Source organism: Carettochelys insculpta, chromosome 23 (assembly GCF_033958435.1).
Source record: "Carettochelys insculpta isolate YL-2023 chromosome 23, ASM3395843v1, whole genome shotgun sequence".
NCBI lineage: Eukaryota > Metazoa > Chordata > Testudines > Carettochelyidae > Carettochelys > Carettochelys insculpta.
The window spans coordinates 6,969,245-6,985,858 of NC_134159.1; the positions used below are offsets into that span (position 1 = coordinate 6,969,245).

Here is a 16,614-nt window from a genome sequence, read left to right on the forward strand (position 1 = left end):
GCCGATTGCCCTTGGCCCTATCCTATCTGTCCAAAGCTCCAGTGTCCAGGTGTCCTCCCACACCTCATCCCTGGGCTCACCCCAGCAAATGACAGGTGCAAAGGGAAATCAGAGGCAGAGAGAGAGAGAAGGTGACTTGTCCAAGTTCATCTGAAAGAGATGACAATATACGGCCTATGAAAGAGAACTAACCTGAGAAGGACCATAAAGTGGTTTTGCCCCATCTCAGTACAAGGCACTGATAGGGAAGCAGCAAAAAAAACCCAGACAGGTGAAGTTAGCACTCTAAGTGCCTTCAAGGCTGCTGAAATATCAGGTAAAAATTACATCATATTTGATTATAAATCAGGACAGGACTGCCCACAGCCCCTTTGGAGCTCATAATAGAGGTCAGTGGGAAACCTCCAACAAACAGCAGAACAGGAGCAAGTCCTGACTATAAAAATACATCATATCGCAGAGTGAGCATCTCTCCCCTACAGAATCTCGGATATAGAACTAAGTCAGAGGTGCTCAAAAATGAGAGACTCTTCTTGACAGGTTTTATTTTGAGGTGCTTTTTAGTCTTTTTACTCCTTCATATTTTCCTTTACTCAGGACATGTCTACACTACGTCGGGGATCAAGGCTGCAGCAGCCAGTCCACCAGCTATCGAATTATTGTTTCCATTTAGAAACGGGTCTCTGAGCACTCCCCCATTGACACCAAAATGAGGACAGCAGCCCCCCACCAACCTCACCTCAGGCAAGACACCGCAGTGAGTATGCGGACTTCAAAAACATAATTATATTATTTGAAAAAGGAGCTGCACTGCCCACAGCTTCCTTTGGGACGAACGTTAATAAAAGTGGTGCAGCCTTTCTGAAAGTCAGGCCACTAATGGGACCACTGGCAGATTGACACAACAGGAAAAGAGGCAGTTGCCTCAGGGCCCCAGGCTCCATAACTCCATTTTGTTTAAACTATTTGCTTTAATGGAACAAAAGAAATGTGTCATGTCATTCTTATTTTAAAATTAAAGTGTAATTTTATTATGCATCATGAGTAATAATAAGCATGAATATATTTTAATATATTGGTTGGGGCTTGTAACTGTTCTCCCAGGGTCCCGCCTGTTTTAATCCACTTGTGACTCAGACAAGACCTCAGGTGAGCCGGAGGGACTGGAACCACCCTTCCTTAGTAAGAGATCAGAAAGTAAACAGAAGGAGAAAGAGTCAGATCAATATCCTTGGTTCACTTATTGAACAATTCTAGTGTCTTCCACAGCAGTTGTCCCTAGCCACTGGGGAACTGTATTATTTCTTAAGAAGTAATGTTAATGATAACATGGAGACAGCCCTGTGGAAGACGATCAAAGGAGCACTAGTGAACAGTGGTGGAGTTGAACCACTTTACAGCAACGGATAGCAATATGTACATCAGCTATCAGACATGCTCGTAAGAACTCAGCATTAGAGCTTCCTTATACCCTTTTTTTCCAGAGACACTTGTGCCTGAGTTACCTAACTCTGATTACCTTCAATAGTTTCCCAAATACCATTTCCTGCTTTAATGCTTCAGGTGCTTGTGATGCGGAAGTGTGGCTTTGTGGTTATAGTGTGAGACTGGAGTTTAGGGGACTTGGGTTCTGGGCTGGGCAGTTTCAAACCCAGGTTGATCCTTAATGCCATCTGTCCTGCTGCTCTTGATTCAGGGGGAGGGATAGCACAGCGGTTTGAGCATTAGCCTGCTAAACCCAGGGTTGAGAGTTTAATCTTTGAGGGGGACATTTAATAGAGAGTTTTAAAAAAAAAAAAAGGGGGGGGGGGGGAAATGGTGCTTGGGCCTGCCAAAAGGGCATGGGACTGGACTCTATGACCTCCTAAGGTCCCTGCTAGCTCTATGAGATGTGTCCCTCCATTTGTTTTATTTTATTTTTATGATGTACAGAAGAGATGGAGAATAATGTTTTCATCCATAGGCATCTCCCCACCCCAATCTCATTCCCCCTTCTCTTTGCAGCTTCAAGAGAGATGGGTAGTAGGAAATGTAACTGCCTCCAAAGAGCTTTATTCAGCCCCACACAGGAGGCAATGCTAGGCACTCTTTCAAGGTACAAGGGTCCAGGGCACCACTGTGGGAAGGCAGGGTAAGCAACAGCCATGTGTTCTAGGACGCTTCTTGCTCTTCTTCCTGTTCCCCTGACTAGTAGGGGGAGAGGGGACACTACACCTCCTCCTCCACCCCACACCAGGAAGGCATGAGGGGCATGCACACAAGCTGTGTACTTTCCCCTTGTTGCTGACAGTCGTGGGGGGACAGGCAGAAGCACAAGCAGCATCCCCCATGCATGGCTGCTACTTCTCCTGCCCTCCTGAACTGTTGTCTTTGATGAGGGTAAAAACATATGCTCTTCTTCCTGCCTGGAAAGCAGACTACACCATCCCAAAAAGGCAGAAAGACCTTTCCTACAGGAACAGCAGTCTTAATTCGCGCAACATAGGGTCAAATTAATCATAAATGCGAGGTCACTGAAGTCAGCTGAGTTACCTGGTAATTGAATTTAGCCCATGGTCCCTGGGTCAGTGTAAGTCTAGGGAAATTTGAGACTGTGTACTGCTTTGGGCTTGTGCATTAAGCACATCGGTGTAGCTCAGATGTGAGCAAATTTTTTATGTTGGGCACCACTTTTTGTCCCTGAATTTAACAGGAGGGATCTCAGTTGTACAGCACAGCACCTATAGTAGTTGTGCTATGGTTGAGCTTGCTGGTCATCAGAGATTGGTTCAATGACTACTGAGAGTGTTGATTCTGGTGCATTAAAGTACCTTTGACAGCCTTTCCCAACTCTTAGAGGTAGGCCTGTAGCCCAATGAGAAGGGACTAGGTTGACCTGCCTTCTTGCACTTGATAACTGCCTTGGGACTGAAAACATACTATTTCATTTCTCTGCATGCTCTGATTATGTGCCATGTAGATTTGCCTATGTGGGCAGCATTCTGAAAAAGCAAAAAAAAAAATTATGGTGAATTCTTCTCCCATTTTCCTATGGCAAATACCTACATAAAAACAACCAGAATGAGGAAACCCAAGCTCTTCACTTGTTCTCAGCAGGGTGTGACTGTAGGTCAATGCAAAGCCAAGAGGACATAATGCCATTGCTTGAAATACAAAAGGACTCTGTGGTAAGCTCACATGGCACAAACAGCTCAACCTGCTATGGAATCAGCATGCTGAACAATCCCTTTCAGAAGGGCACTTTAAGGCTTGGTGCTGCTGTGGGCTAGGGCAGGCTATTAGGAAGCTTAAGACACTGTCCAGTTTAATTAAAATCTTTCTTTAGGCTCAAAGCAGCTTATGAGAACACAGCAGTGGACAAGAATTCACTCCTTACCGTGCCACCTAAAGAGATTCACCCACTTTATACTTACTGCAGAGGTTCACTATGGTCCCTATTTACTTTTACTCCTAATTACACTGCATGGATTACATAATGCATTTCTTGCTTGCAGCAGAAAACCACTGTGCTGAGCTGTGGTTGAGCAACAGGCATTCATTCCAGGTGCTGAGCAGGGCCCTGGGGCAAGCCAAGCTTTGCTAGGGCAGTCTACTCCAGGCATTTGGAAAGAAATAAGACAGGGAATGAGGGAGCATGCCTGCCTATAACTGTCTATTCCAGTCACATTCAAAACCATTTCCTTAGTGCCCTCAATTAGGAGGTCATTAGTAAAGCTGAAAGTGGATTCCAGTGCATAGTCAACAGTGACACATGTGTCCATTTCATTCCATGATTAAATGAATCTGGGGACCCTCCCTCCTCTTGGTATATGTGTGTGTATATAAATAAGAGAGACTGCTGAAAACAGGAAAGCTGTTGTAAAGTCCTTTCTTAAAAAGTTGTGCTACAAACACCATAGCAGTGGCCCTGTCTAAACAGCAAAGGCAGAAAATTTAGGCTAAATACAGTAATCGTGCAGCAGTTTAACTAAAACAGGCCCCCAGAGTGAAGACTAGAAGCAATCAACCCATAGTCCTTAGCAGTACTGTAGCCTTGTAGCTCAATTCTGATGTAGCTTCTCACGAAAACCAGCCCAGAAAGCAGGAGCAAAGATAAGCTCTTATAACTGCTTTGAATTAGACCCCTTTTAGAGAAGGATAAGCGAAACGCAGGACATTTTGGCAGCTTCCCCTGCTTCTTATGTGTCCCTACATCAGAGAATGCACCCAACAAAGGCCCCCTAGTTAAGTTACTTTTGCAGCCCCATTACACCAGAGGTAAAGGTGCTGCAGCAGACAGCTGAATCATACTCCAGACTTCAGCCTCATTTGAGAAGAACTATTAAAAGGAAGTTCAGTTCAGCTACACTCTTAGGTGGAAATCTTAACCAGGGTGGAGGAACTACAGTCTAGTTACTCTCCTCCCACCCGCCTCATATTTGTGTCTTTTAGATGGGACTTTCAGCTCAAAATCTAACAAAACTTGTGCAGCAGCATTGTAGAGGAATGGGACCGGGTTGCAGGTTTACAGTGTTGTAAGCCCTTATATGCTTGAGGCAGGAACAGGGTTAAGGATCGATCTAAACACAGAGAGATAGCTGTGCTAGTCTATAGTCTATCAAAACAAAAAAGCAGTTATGTAGCATTTTAAAGACTAACAAAATAATTCATTAGGTGATGAGCTTTTGCGGGACAGACCCACTTCTTCAGATCATAGGCTTACCACAACAGATTCAATTTTTGGACCTCTGTGCTTTATATATTGAGCCTGTTCTGATAAAGCTGTGATCTGAAGATGTGGGTCTGTCCCACAAAAACTCATCACCTAATAAATTATTATTAGTCTTTAAAGTGCTACTTAACCGCTTTTTTGTTTTGTCTAAACAAAGATCGAGTAAAATTGGTTTCTGAAATGGTTTGAGCTGGGAACATGGAGTACATCCAGTTTTAATTCAGCTCTGCTAGAACAAAATGACCCTCAGGGACTTAGCCTCACCCAACTACAATTAACAAATTTAACTGAAGCTGTTTTCGAACCTTGCTTAAACATTTTTTTCAAACTTAAGACCAGCACGGTGTGAACAGCAGGCCAATTGTGCTCAGGTGCATTGTGACAGTGACAAGCATAGGATGTGAAGAGATACTGCCTGCTCTGCACTGGAAAATTCCTCCAGCTGCTCCCACAAACAATACAGAAGAAGCTGTAGTGTCTCCCAGTGGAGACTACATGTATTTATGCTTGCACCAAAAGAAAGGAAAGAATAATCAACCAAAGTCAAAAAGCAATAGTTTAGATGCAGCTCTCAATACCTGGAAAAAGACAAGTTTAAGAGTATTGGCGGAGGAGAGGTTTCATGAGGCTTCTGATCCCAATCACAGCTGGCATCTAAGAGGCAATGTGGGAAAATGCTGAGGCAGCAAGACGCTCTGCACAAACAGCTGTTCCATGCCCATACATGATGCAGCTCATAGGCAATCAAATGCTAGAGTTGTACAAAGCAAAACAGGATTCTCTTTTCCAAAATGCAATCCATAAAATTGAGGTGATTCAGGGTAGAGTGGGAAACTAGCCAGACTGTTTTATTATATTGTATGTTGCAAGAATTCTGTCTGAAGCAAGTCAGCTGAAAAGAAAATGAAAGGAGGGTCAGAAAGATGGCAGCTTAACAAAGAAGCCTTCACTCACCAGATATGAGCTGCAGAAACTAGAAGGCTCTAACACGCATGGGAGCAGCCAGGCATCTCCTTGTTCTGGTACTGTCTTCAACACTGTGTAGCAATACTGTAACACTTATCATCCCTAGATTTTGGAGTTGTCCAGGAGATGAGGGAGAAAGGGAAAACAGGTCAGGTATATAACATGCCCAGGTTACATGGAAAATCAAGATCGGATCTAGAAATAGAACCCAACTCTCCAGTCTGCCAATCCCGTACTCTGTCCACTGGCACTGGCTACCTCTCTGCTAAAAGGGATACTTGGAAGAATGCTGAAGTCCAAATTTAATCCACAGGTTATCATCTGGAATATGGTTTCTGCTCGTGTTCGTCCCCACTGGATCTATTCTTGCCCTTCTAACACCACATTCTTTGTTATGCCTGTGCAATCATGCTGAAAGCAATTGGTCAAATTCAGTGCCCTTTACTGCATTATTCATGGGGTTAACCCTATTAGCTTCAGTGGCACCATGCTGTTGATAGAGTGCAATCTTCATCATCCAGAACTGTGCTGTCAATTCACGTGCGTGACCCAAGTGGTATACCGGGGACATGTGCAATGTAACATGAATACTAAAGTGAATGGAACTTCAGGATGTGCATGTCAGCACACAATTTTCTATGAAGAATTACACCTATGCAGGAGAGTGCAAACAACATACAGTAATCCCTTGAGGTACAGGAGGGTTGTGTCCCATGCAACTCTCGCATACCTTGAATTTTGCCTAAGTCAGGGAGGGCTTGGGGGGGAAAGGTTGGAGCCCTGGGAGGGGCCGGGGGGGAGGGGGGGTTAAGCCTGGGATGGGTTAGGGTGGCAGGGCTTGCAGGGGGTTGGACCTGGGCAGCAGAGAGTTGGGGCAGGGGTTGAGCCCAGCATGGGGGTTAGAGCTGGGGATGCAGGAGTGGTGGGTCGGGGATTGGAGCCGGAGCCCTGCACGCTGGGGATTGGGAGCCCCAGGTGCAGGTTGAAGCCAGAACCCTGTGAGCCGGGGAGTGTAAGCTGGGGCTATGGGGGATTGGGGGGGGTTGAACAGGGTAAACCAGGGTGGGGGGGTAGAGCCTCATGCGCCTGCAGCAGCTAACAACTGGAGCCCCACACACGTTGGCAGCTGACAGTCCAGCACGTGCCCAGGGGTGAGCTGAAAATGGGGAGACGGGGGGGGGGGGGGTTGAACCAGAAATCGAAGGCGGGGTATGTTGAACTGGCAGGGGTATAGAGCCCCTGAGCACACCGATGGCAGCTGACAGTCAGAGCCCCAAGCATGCGTGCATGGAAGAGAGAGCTTGGGCTGCGGGAGGGAGGGGATGAGGGGGGATTGAACATGGGGGGTGCACCAGGGCAGGGTGATTGAGTGGAGTGGTGTTGGAGCCCCTCCGTGGGCTGGGAGCTGGAGCCCCATGCATGGGGGTGGGTGTTTGAGCCAGGAGGCAGAGGGGTTGAATGGGGGTGCACTGGGGAGGGGTGTTTGACCAGGGGGCAGGTTGGAGCCCTGTGTGTGCTGAGCTATGCACACAGTGGGGTGATCCAGGGCCACAAAGGGGTTAGGTCCAGGTGGCGGGGGGGGGGGGGGGGGGGCGTGTCAAGGCCTGGGTGTGCAATGGGGTGGGGGCACAGGGGTTGCAAACAGGTCTGCAGGGGTTGGCAGGGAGCCCTAGGTGTGCAGCTGTAGCCCCCTGCTGGGGGAGGTGGGGGGCTGAGCTGATGGGGGGGTTAAATGGGGGTGAACTGGTGTGGCTGTCAAGCGGCGCTGCCCTGGGAAGGGGGGGGGGAGGGGGTTTTAGGCCCCCCCCCCCGGCTGCCTGCAGGGGCAGGCAGCTAAGCAAGCCTAAAGCCTTCCCCCTACCACACCAGAGTGGTGCCTAGCACTGCTCTGGGAAGGGACTCTCAGCCTGCCTAGCTGTCTGCAGCTGCGGGAACCTAGGCAGGCTGAGAGCCCAGCAGCTTTGCTCTGTGGGAACCTGAAGCTGCGTAAAGCAAGGGCTACTGTAGGAATCAGGGGTCAGCTGTGTAAGAGCAGGGTTGTGTACTCCAGATTCACGTACTCTGAGACCTTACTGTGCCATACTCTCTCACCACCCTCAACATACAAAAAGTAATTTACTGCAGATCCGCTTATCCCTTTCAATGTAAGAAACCACTGTTTTAAAACCTGCAGTTAGTGGAAATTATTGAGACTGAGGTGAGAAGGGGAAGGAGACTTGGGTTCAGATTACTGATACAAGACCTGGTAGTAATATCCTATGTGAATACATTTGTTCAGGTGCCTGAACTCAATCCTGCTTTCAGCATCTCTGCATCAGTGATGCCTACTAAACTCTTCCAGGTTTCGGCTTTACAAGAGCAGCATGGATATTTTGCATATTACCAATATAACAAATCAATAAGAAACAAGAGTAGCTATTAAAAACTGTATTTTCCCCAACAGTTACATTTTTAGTCAAAAGATTAAAACACAGAAACAATTCACTTTTCTTCTTAAAAAGATGTAACAGCCCGGAAATGCCATAGATACACCTGGGGTGTGCATATTAGCTTTGACAATGATAGGCCAGAACAATCCAGCCCAGTCAACTAGTGCCCACCTTAAGTTAACCCTTTAGGGGCTGCCCCCTTTACACCAAAGTTAAAACAAAGTGCCTCTTGGTTCAAATCACAAGAACCAACTGGGATCACTGCTGGTTTCCATTTTAATACCGGGAAATCTTATCCAGCCTCAATCAACTGAGGTAAAAGATTAACTTTCACACTGAAATTTTACAAAGATGCAGTTGAAAAAGATCTTTTTTATAGACAGAATTACAGTTGTTCCCACCATTTACACTATGGTTTTTTTTTCCCCCAAGATAAAGTCCCCACTTCTCTCTCCCACACATACTCCAATGGTTTCTCTGGTTTGTTCACTTTTGAGATTTTAATAACATCTGTATTATCATAATTGCATGTCATGAAAACAATCAAGTAGTCACAGCTAGGATCCTAGGCTGTTATTCCAAATAATTAAACAGCTGCATGAAATGTACTAGGTACAGATGAATGGATTTCTATTTAAATAGGTTTTGAACTATTTTAAATCAGTGCAACCCACAACAGGGTCTAGAAGTATTGTAAAAATTCACTGCACATAATAGAAAATCAAGTGCTTGGTTTTAAACAGCAGCACTAGGTACCCTCAGGATTTTAATATTCACTGTGCAGATTCCTGAAGAGTGAGTGCATGTTTTTAAAATTTCACTGCAGATGAAGGCCCTACCTCTTCTCCCAAATCTGTGAGTATCACATGTAAACTCATGATTGAGCAGTTTAGTCATTCCCACTGCAACCAGTACAGTGATGGCCACAGAAAAACTGATTAATCCTGGAGACAAAAAACTTCCATCTCCCTGAATTACTGCAGGTACTAAAGCCAGACTGCACATAATACTGCAGGTGAAAAGCAACTTTGTTTATTATATTCCAGTGCAACATGGCTATAAGTTCCTGGTTGGTAGTGCTCCCCTATTGAGAACTAAATCCTGTGCAGCAACGAAAGGGTTAAATTGGAGCTGTATGCACTAGTTTAGGTAAGTCAGTTATATGCTATATAGATTTAACAATTTAATGTCACAACCACAGATCTCACCTTTTTGCAATTCCTCAAAATCTACAGCTCCTCTGTCAGAAGTAAAGAGAATGCCAAATGCCAAGTTTTTCAGCAGGAGTTCACTGATACAACCAATAGCAAAGCAGAGGCATGGCTTCAGATTTCCACATTCGAGCTGCAACAGGTAGACTTATTAAATATGCTTTTGACACATGCTCCTAAAAGAGCCAGAGGCCACAGAGCAGATAAGTATGGAAAAACTGATTGCATGGGAGACCTTGAAGCTAATAGGAAATTAAAACCACAGTTCTTAAGCCAATCAAAAAAGCAATGGTGTGTGCTTGTTATGAAATAAATATTGCAGATATTTCATTTGTCTTTTTCTCCCCTCAGGTCAATCGGTAAAAAGTAATAACCAATGTACCAAAAAAATTAACTTCTGCAACAAAAATGCTGATGTCAGCAAAATAACTGCAAGCAATCTATACAAAGCATTAGGATTATCAGCCAATGACAATTCAATTCCAGTTCTATGCAGCCAACAAAACCCCTCTTCAAATTCACAAATATGACCTAAATAAGAACCAAAGCTTGAAAAGCTTCTTTAGAAGGAGGATGTCAAAAGACTTATTTTAAAATATAAAATATCACAACTAAAATAAAAGATATCCATTGGTCAAGTTTAAAAAGTTGTCTTCCTTTAAGCAAATCACAAACAGTCTGTCCCTTTGATGCCAGCTGTAGCTTCATCCTTGATAACACAGCCCAGATGAGTAGCAACAGTGTATAGGAACAGATGGCTGTGAGATGTGTTCAGAGAGTTGGGCAAAGGAAAGCAAAATTAAAAGGAGAATTAGGGGTGGGCAAAGGAACTTGTTAATGCTCAGTCATCCTCTGTCTTCAGGAATCTCATTGCCCTCTCCAGCTCTGTGTTGTTCAGACACTCTTTAATCACTGTCTTCTATCTTCCGTCTCTGATCTGGAAAATGCCATCACCACATCCTCAGCACCTGCAAGCACATATAAAAATGGGAGCTAAGAGTACGGCATGCAGACAATAGGGGTTAGGTCGAATTTCAGTATTGTCAACCCCAAATATTCCAAAGTAATGAGTCTGGATCCCAAAAATCAAGAGGATTAAAAAAAAAAAAAAATACATTTTAGGCTCCTATTTGCCTTCTAGTGTTGGAGGATTTAGGCTACATGTTTTCAAGGTTCTCTCTGCAGTTGCAAGGAATAAATTTAAAAGAGACAGCTGGCATTCTCTAGTTTCTTAAAAATGTCAAGCACTGAAAGAATTGGAAACACTGGAATCTGCAGACAAATTCTTTACTGGTCTCGTCGTCTTTCAGACCCCTGCACTGTAAAAGGGCCTTGATGAACTATCCTGGAGCATGAAGAATGTGGCTGTTCAATAAAAAAAAAAAAAGTCTGGGTGTTGATGCCCTCTGTTTCATATTCTCTTTTAATGAGATATTTTGGTTACGCTTTGCAGCCTGCTTTCATTATTCTGAACAGGAACTACATTCATAAGAGGGATGCACTGTTTTGTTAGTCCTATTGAGAGACTTTCCATTGTGCTTGTTTAGAAGGAGAGCATGCTTTTCCATTCAAGGGAATCGAAGTGCTTTCTAAACATTAAAGGCATATCTATACAACGGGGAAGATTGACCCTGACGTGGTCAATCTACCAGAGTTTGATTTAGTATGCCTGGCACTAAACTGAATTTACAAAGGTGCCTCCAGTCAACTGTGGTACTCCTGTCCCACCTTAGGAGTAAGGGAAGTGAATGGGAATGCAGGCTCCCATCGACCTCCCTTAGTGGGGATGCCGCAGAAGCCAGAACTAAGGTACATTGACTTTAGCTATGCAATTAACATAGCTGAAATTGCATACCTTATTTCAATATTTCCCCGTCGTGTAAGCCTGGCATAATTTGGCCTCAACACACGTGAAAGGAAGGTAAATATTATTTGGAGAAACTGAAGCACAGACATTTAATAGGTTGTTTAATACCTCTCGTCAAAACCTCCCAAATGTGGCACAGAATGGAGCAGAACTCCAATTGTTTTCCATCCATCCTTCCCCCACTGAATCCACATAAACCATTCCTTATCTATCCCAAAGACAGTCCCAGATTCTATCCTGATATTCATGCAAATTTATTCCTGAAAACTACTTTTCTCTCACTTCTCTCTGGCTGGCTGTAGATATTTTTTTAATGCTGGCCAAATTCAGTATCAAATATGAGAAGCCACTACATCATGATGTGTCTGAGTGACACCAAAAAGAGTTAATTCCAAAACTCAAGACATGCCTAATGCCCCCCCGCCCCCACCCACACACACACTAGCATCGCACTACTTCTGATGAGTGTGGGAGCAGTCCTGCCCCTCCCCTGCAGCAGTGCAACCCAAGACCGCTACTAGGCTGTGCCACTCCTGTTGAGGGGGTGGGGGCTGCCCCCAAACTCACCAGAAGCAGCAGGCAGGAGTGGAGACAGGATGGGGCAAGGGCAGAGAGAGGATGGGGCTTTGGCACTTGGCCAGCGCATCCCCTACAATCCCTGCACCAGTCACATCTGTAATTGAGGGACCTACAAAAGGTAATACTGCGTAAGACCAATGGTCCATCTAGCCAGCATCCTATCGTCCAGAAGTGGCAGGTGCCAGGAATGAACAGAATACATTGGATTATTGAGTGATCATTCCCTGTTACGGCAGTCAGAGGTTATGAGACACTCCCACTATGGGCCGCTGCATCCCTGACCATCTTGGTTAACAGCCATTAATGGAACTATCATACATGAATTTACCTAATTCTTTCCTAAATCCAGTTAATCCTTTGGCTTTCACAACATCCCCTGGCAACAAGTTTCATGATTGATTATACATTGTGTGCAGAAGTACATTACTATGTTTGTTTTCAATCTGCTGCCTATTAATTTCACTGACTGACCCTTTGTTCTTGTTATTATGTGATGGTATAAATAACACTTCCATGTTCTCTTTCTCCATGCCACTCTTGATTTTACAGGCTGCTATCATATCATTCCTTGCTCTTCTCTTTCCTAAGCCAAACAGGCTCAGTCTTTTTAAATGTCTCCTCTTACAGAAGCTCTTGTATATCTCAAATATTTTTGTTGCATTTTTCTAGCTCTCGTATATATATTTTTGAGACAAGGTGACTAGATCTTCACCAAGCATTCAAGGTGTGGGCTCACCATGAGTTTATGTAGTGCCATTATGAAATTTTCTGCCTTATTATTGCTCTCTTTCCTCTTTGTTCCTAACACTCTGCTAGATTCTTTGAGTGCTGCTGCATATTGAGCATGTTTTCAGGCAACTTGCAACAAGGAAACCAAGACCACTTTTTGATTGGCAACAGGTAATTTACACCCCATTATTTTATATGTATAGTTGGGGGTTATGTTTTCCAATGTGTACTACTTGGCATTAAAAACATTTAATTTGATCTGCCACTTTGTTGCCCAGTGTTGTGAGATTCCTATATAACTCTTTCTAGTTAACTTTGGATTTAACTAGCTTCAGTAATTGTGTCATCTGCAAACTTTGCTACCTTGTAAGTAACACAAATGGTGAGCCAGGCTTAGCTTTCAAGTTAGATAACACTGGCTATTCCTGATCTGTGAGCATTCCTAAGTATGAGGCACAAACATTTTTGCTGCATCCCTAACAGCAGCACAAAGCACTGATTTTCCAAACTGAAGACACCTATTAATAGATAAAAACAACTTGCCATGTTGCACCACGTTCTTCCACCAAGCATCCAAAGTGTTTCCACCTGAAGGACCCATCTACCAGATTCAGTCTCCATTACCTATTCAAATCCTTGGGCTGTTGGCTGAGGCTGGCAGGTGTGGATGATCACCTAATTCATACCCCACAGGAGAGGAAGAACTGAACTGAGACCTGTACCATTCCCAAGTCCACCTTCTCGCTAGACTCCTAAATATTCAGAGTGGAGCACAAAGTGAAATGTCTTCGGAACGCTGGGGAAATGACTGTGTGTGGACTGGTCATAAGGCAGTCTGTAAATAAATCTCTGGTTTGCTGAAGGCCATAAAAAACTGACCTAGGAGTTGACTATGCAATATTTTAAATCTGATTCAGAACGTCCTGCCCCCAGACTCATAATAGCAAATGTTGCTTTCATCTGCAAATTCCACAGTTCCAACTATCAAAGTCACAAAACTCATTTTAAAGCACATAGTCCAACAGCCACCACCTACCTAATTTCTTATATTTGACTAACCATTAAACTGATCCTTGCCATTTAAGTGTAACAAGCTTTTTTTGGCTTCATGAACTAATTAGGTCGATGTTAGCTAATTATTTCCATTTTTAGGCATTCTTTGAAGCCACTACTAAAACATTGGCCAGCAGTGGAGGAACCTTTGAGTGCAACCTTCTCATTGATTGTTCTCACTCCCCTCCCAAACTTAAATGAAACTGAGAGGCAGCTCTTCAATGTTCTTCCTAGAGGTGAATGTGAACAAGAATACCATATCAGAACACTGTTTGTTACAGAAGTTTGGATTAGAGGGGCATGGGCAGCTTCCACATAGAACATACCATACCACGTGGATCTTATAAAAGAATCATACAAATGTAGGGCTATAAGGGTCCTCAAGAGGCCCTCGAGTTGGTGAGGCAAGACTCTCAAAATCTAGATTATCCCTGACAGGTTTTTTTTTTCATTCCATCTTACCTGTTCTTTAAAACCTTCAGTAACAGGGACTTCACATCATCCCTTGAAACCTTATTTCACTACTTCACTATTCGTATAGCTAGACAGATTTTCCTAATATGTGGGTTCAATCTTTGAGGAGGCCATTTAGGGATTGGGGCAAATAGATGTCAGGGATGATGCTTGGTCCTGCCAAGAGGGAAGGAGACTGGACTACATGACCTCCCAAGGTCCCTTCCAGTTCTAGGAGGGTTGTGTGTGCATGCGTAACCTAAATATCCCTTGCTGCAGTTTAAGCCCTTTATATCTTTTCCTACCTCCAGGGGATGTGGACAACAATTGATCACAGTCCTCTTTAAAATAGCACAGATATTTGTAAACTGTTATTCAGGATTCCAGTCAGGTATTCTTTGCTCAAATATAAAACATGAACTTTTTAAAAAAAAAAAAAAAAACAAAAAAAAAACCACTCCTCAAATGTCAGGTTTTCTTTGTTCTCTTCCGGACTCTCTCCAATTTGTCCATATCTTTCTGAAAGCGTAATACCCAAAACAGAAAACAATACTCCAGCTATGGCCCCGCAAGTGCCAAGTAGAGTGGAACAATTACCTCCTGTGTCTTATGCACAACACTCCTAACACAACCGACACTGGTTCTCAATGGCACCCTCTTGCTCACTCATATTCAATTTGTGATGAACTGTGACCCCCCCAGACCCTTTTCAGCAGTACCACCCACTGGTCAGTTATTCCCCATTTCATAGTTGTACATTCGATTCCTCCTTCCTAAGTGTAGTAGTGATGAATATAAAAATATTTGCCCATTACTTTTTACATTACTGAAATTTCATCTAGTTGATTTTGGATCAATTCTTGAATTTGTCATGCTTCTTTTGGCTTCTAATCCTCTCTTTCAATGCACTTGCTCTTCACTATCCTCACCCAGTTTGACATCACCTACAAATTTTATAAGCACACTCTCCATTCCATTATCCAACTCATTAATGAAAACAGTGAATAGTACTGGACCATGGCAGAGGACTCTAACACCACTAACATACACTCTGAATCAATGTTTAGCTTGAGAAGATCTCTGGGGAGCCCAGCATGAGAAATGCAACCAACCAGCATATATGCCACATCTTCCACAGCAATACTGTATAGTTTATCCTGAATGCGCCAAGCATGTTTGACCTGGGCAGTCATGCTACTTCTGAACTTGCTAAAGGGGCTCAAAGGCAGTATGGAAGCCAAAAAGCAGGTAGCTGTTCATCCAGCCTAATGGTGAGGAAGGAGTTCCTGGTAATTGCAAAGACCCTCTCCCATGCTGTCTGCCAAGTGAAACAGTGATGTTAGCAACTGGATAGAGGGCGCACAACACTGTCCAGGTAGGATTTTCTGCTCTGCAGATTATGGTGAGATGCATCCCATAGATATTTGAACAGTGGCAAGTGTGACATTTGCTGTAGCTTGGGGATAACTTTGTTGGCTGCGTTCTGATACCTGGATGTAAGGTGGAGGAGTATTGGCTAAGACTGACCACCACACCAACTTTGTTGGCTTCAAGGTATTTGTGATAATTCCCATGGAATGATTAAACTGTATCAACTAGTCTAGCCTAGGTAAAGGTTAGCCAAACTGGGGCACAACTGAGTAGCAGAGAGTGAGCCCCAAACTATGCAGAGTTTATGCACTGATTCCCAACAGTTCTTGACTGAGTTATTAAGTGACACATTGTATTAATAACCAGCACACTGAGTCCATTGGATCCCAATTACTGAAGCTCTAGAACGACAAAGAAATGTTAGCAGTTTTGGGCCCTCCCTCAAGGCTAGGCATCAGTGCTGCTGAGAAGAAATCTAGGGTTATACTGGATCATAAAGCCAGAGCAGCCCCCATTTGCAGCAAACCCAAGCGGACTGGTGAACGAGCACACTGGAAAAGGGCAAATATAGTACCCATTTATAAAAAGGGGAACAAGAATAACCCGGGAAACTACAGGCCAGTCAGCTTAACTTCTGTGCCAGGAAAGATAATGGAGCAGGTCATTAAAGAAATCATCTGCAAGCAATTGGAAGGTGGTAAGGTGATAGGGAACAATTAGCATGGTTTTGTTAAAAACAGATCATGTCAAACCAATCTAATAGCTTTCTTTGATAGAATAACGAGCCTTGTGGATAAGGGAGAAGCAGTGGATGTGGTATACCTAGACTTCAGTAAAGCATTTGACACGGTCTCACATAATATACTTATCAATAAACTACTCAAATACAACTTAGATGGGGCTACTATAAAGGTGGGTGAACAACTGGCTGGATAACCATACCCAGAGAGAGTAGTTATTAATGGTTTTCAATCCTGCTGGAAAAGTATAACTAGTGGGGTTCCGCAGGGGTCTGTTTTAGAACCGGTTCTGTTCAATATCTTCATTAACGATTTAGATATTGACATAGAAAGTACACTTATTAAGTTTGCAGATGATACCAAGCTGGGAGGGGTTGCAACTTCTTTGGAGGATAGGGTCATAATTCAAAAGGATCTGGATAAACTGGAGAAATGGGCTGAGGTAAACAGGATGAAGTTTAATAAGGACAAATGCAAAGTGCTCCACTTACGAAGGAACAATCAG

The 16,614-nt window shown here is 43.8% G+C and overlaps 1 protein-coding gene and 1 long non-coding RNA gene across 5 annotated transcripts in view; one reads left to right on the forward strand and one right to left on the reverse strand.

Moving 5' to 3' along the window:
* The window catches only part of LOC142001099 (uncharacterized), a 45,020-nt gene that overhangs the window by 19,731 nt on the left and 8,675 nt on the right, over positions 1-16,614 (forward strand). The window contains exon 2 of the long non-coding RNA XR_012642395.1: positions 598-757. This is a non-coding gene — a long non-coding RNA (uncharacterized LOC142001099). The remainder of the gene's footprint in view (positions 1-597; positions 758-16,614) is intronic.
* The window catches only part of CTNNBIP1 (catenin beta interacting protein 1), a 59,838-nt gene continuing 51,313 nt past the window's right edge, over positions 8,090-16,614 (reverse strand). For all 4 annotated transcript variants that reach the window (XM_074976035.1, XM_074976032.1, XM_074976034.1 and 1 more), the window contains one exon: positions 8,090-10,285. In XM_074976035.1, the coding sequence (XP_074832136.1) occupies positions 10,227-10,285 (59 nt within the window). In that variant the 3' untranslated portion in view covers positions 8,090-10,226. The remainder of the gene's footprint in view (positions 10,286-16,614) is intronic.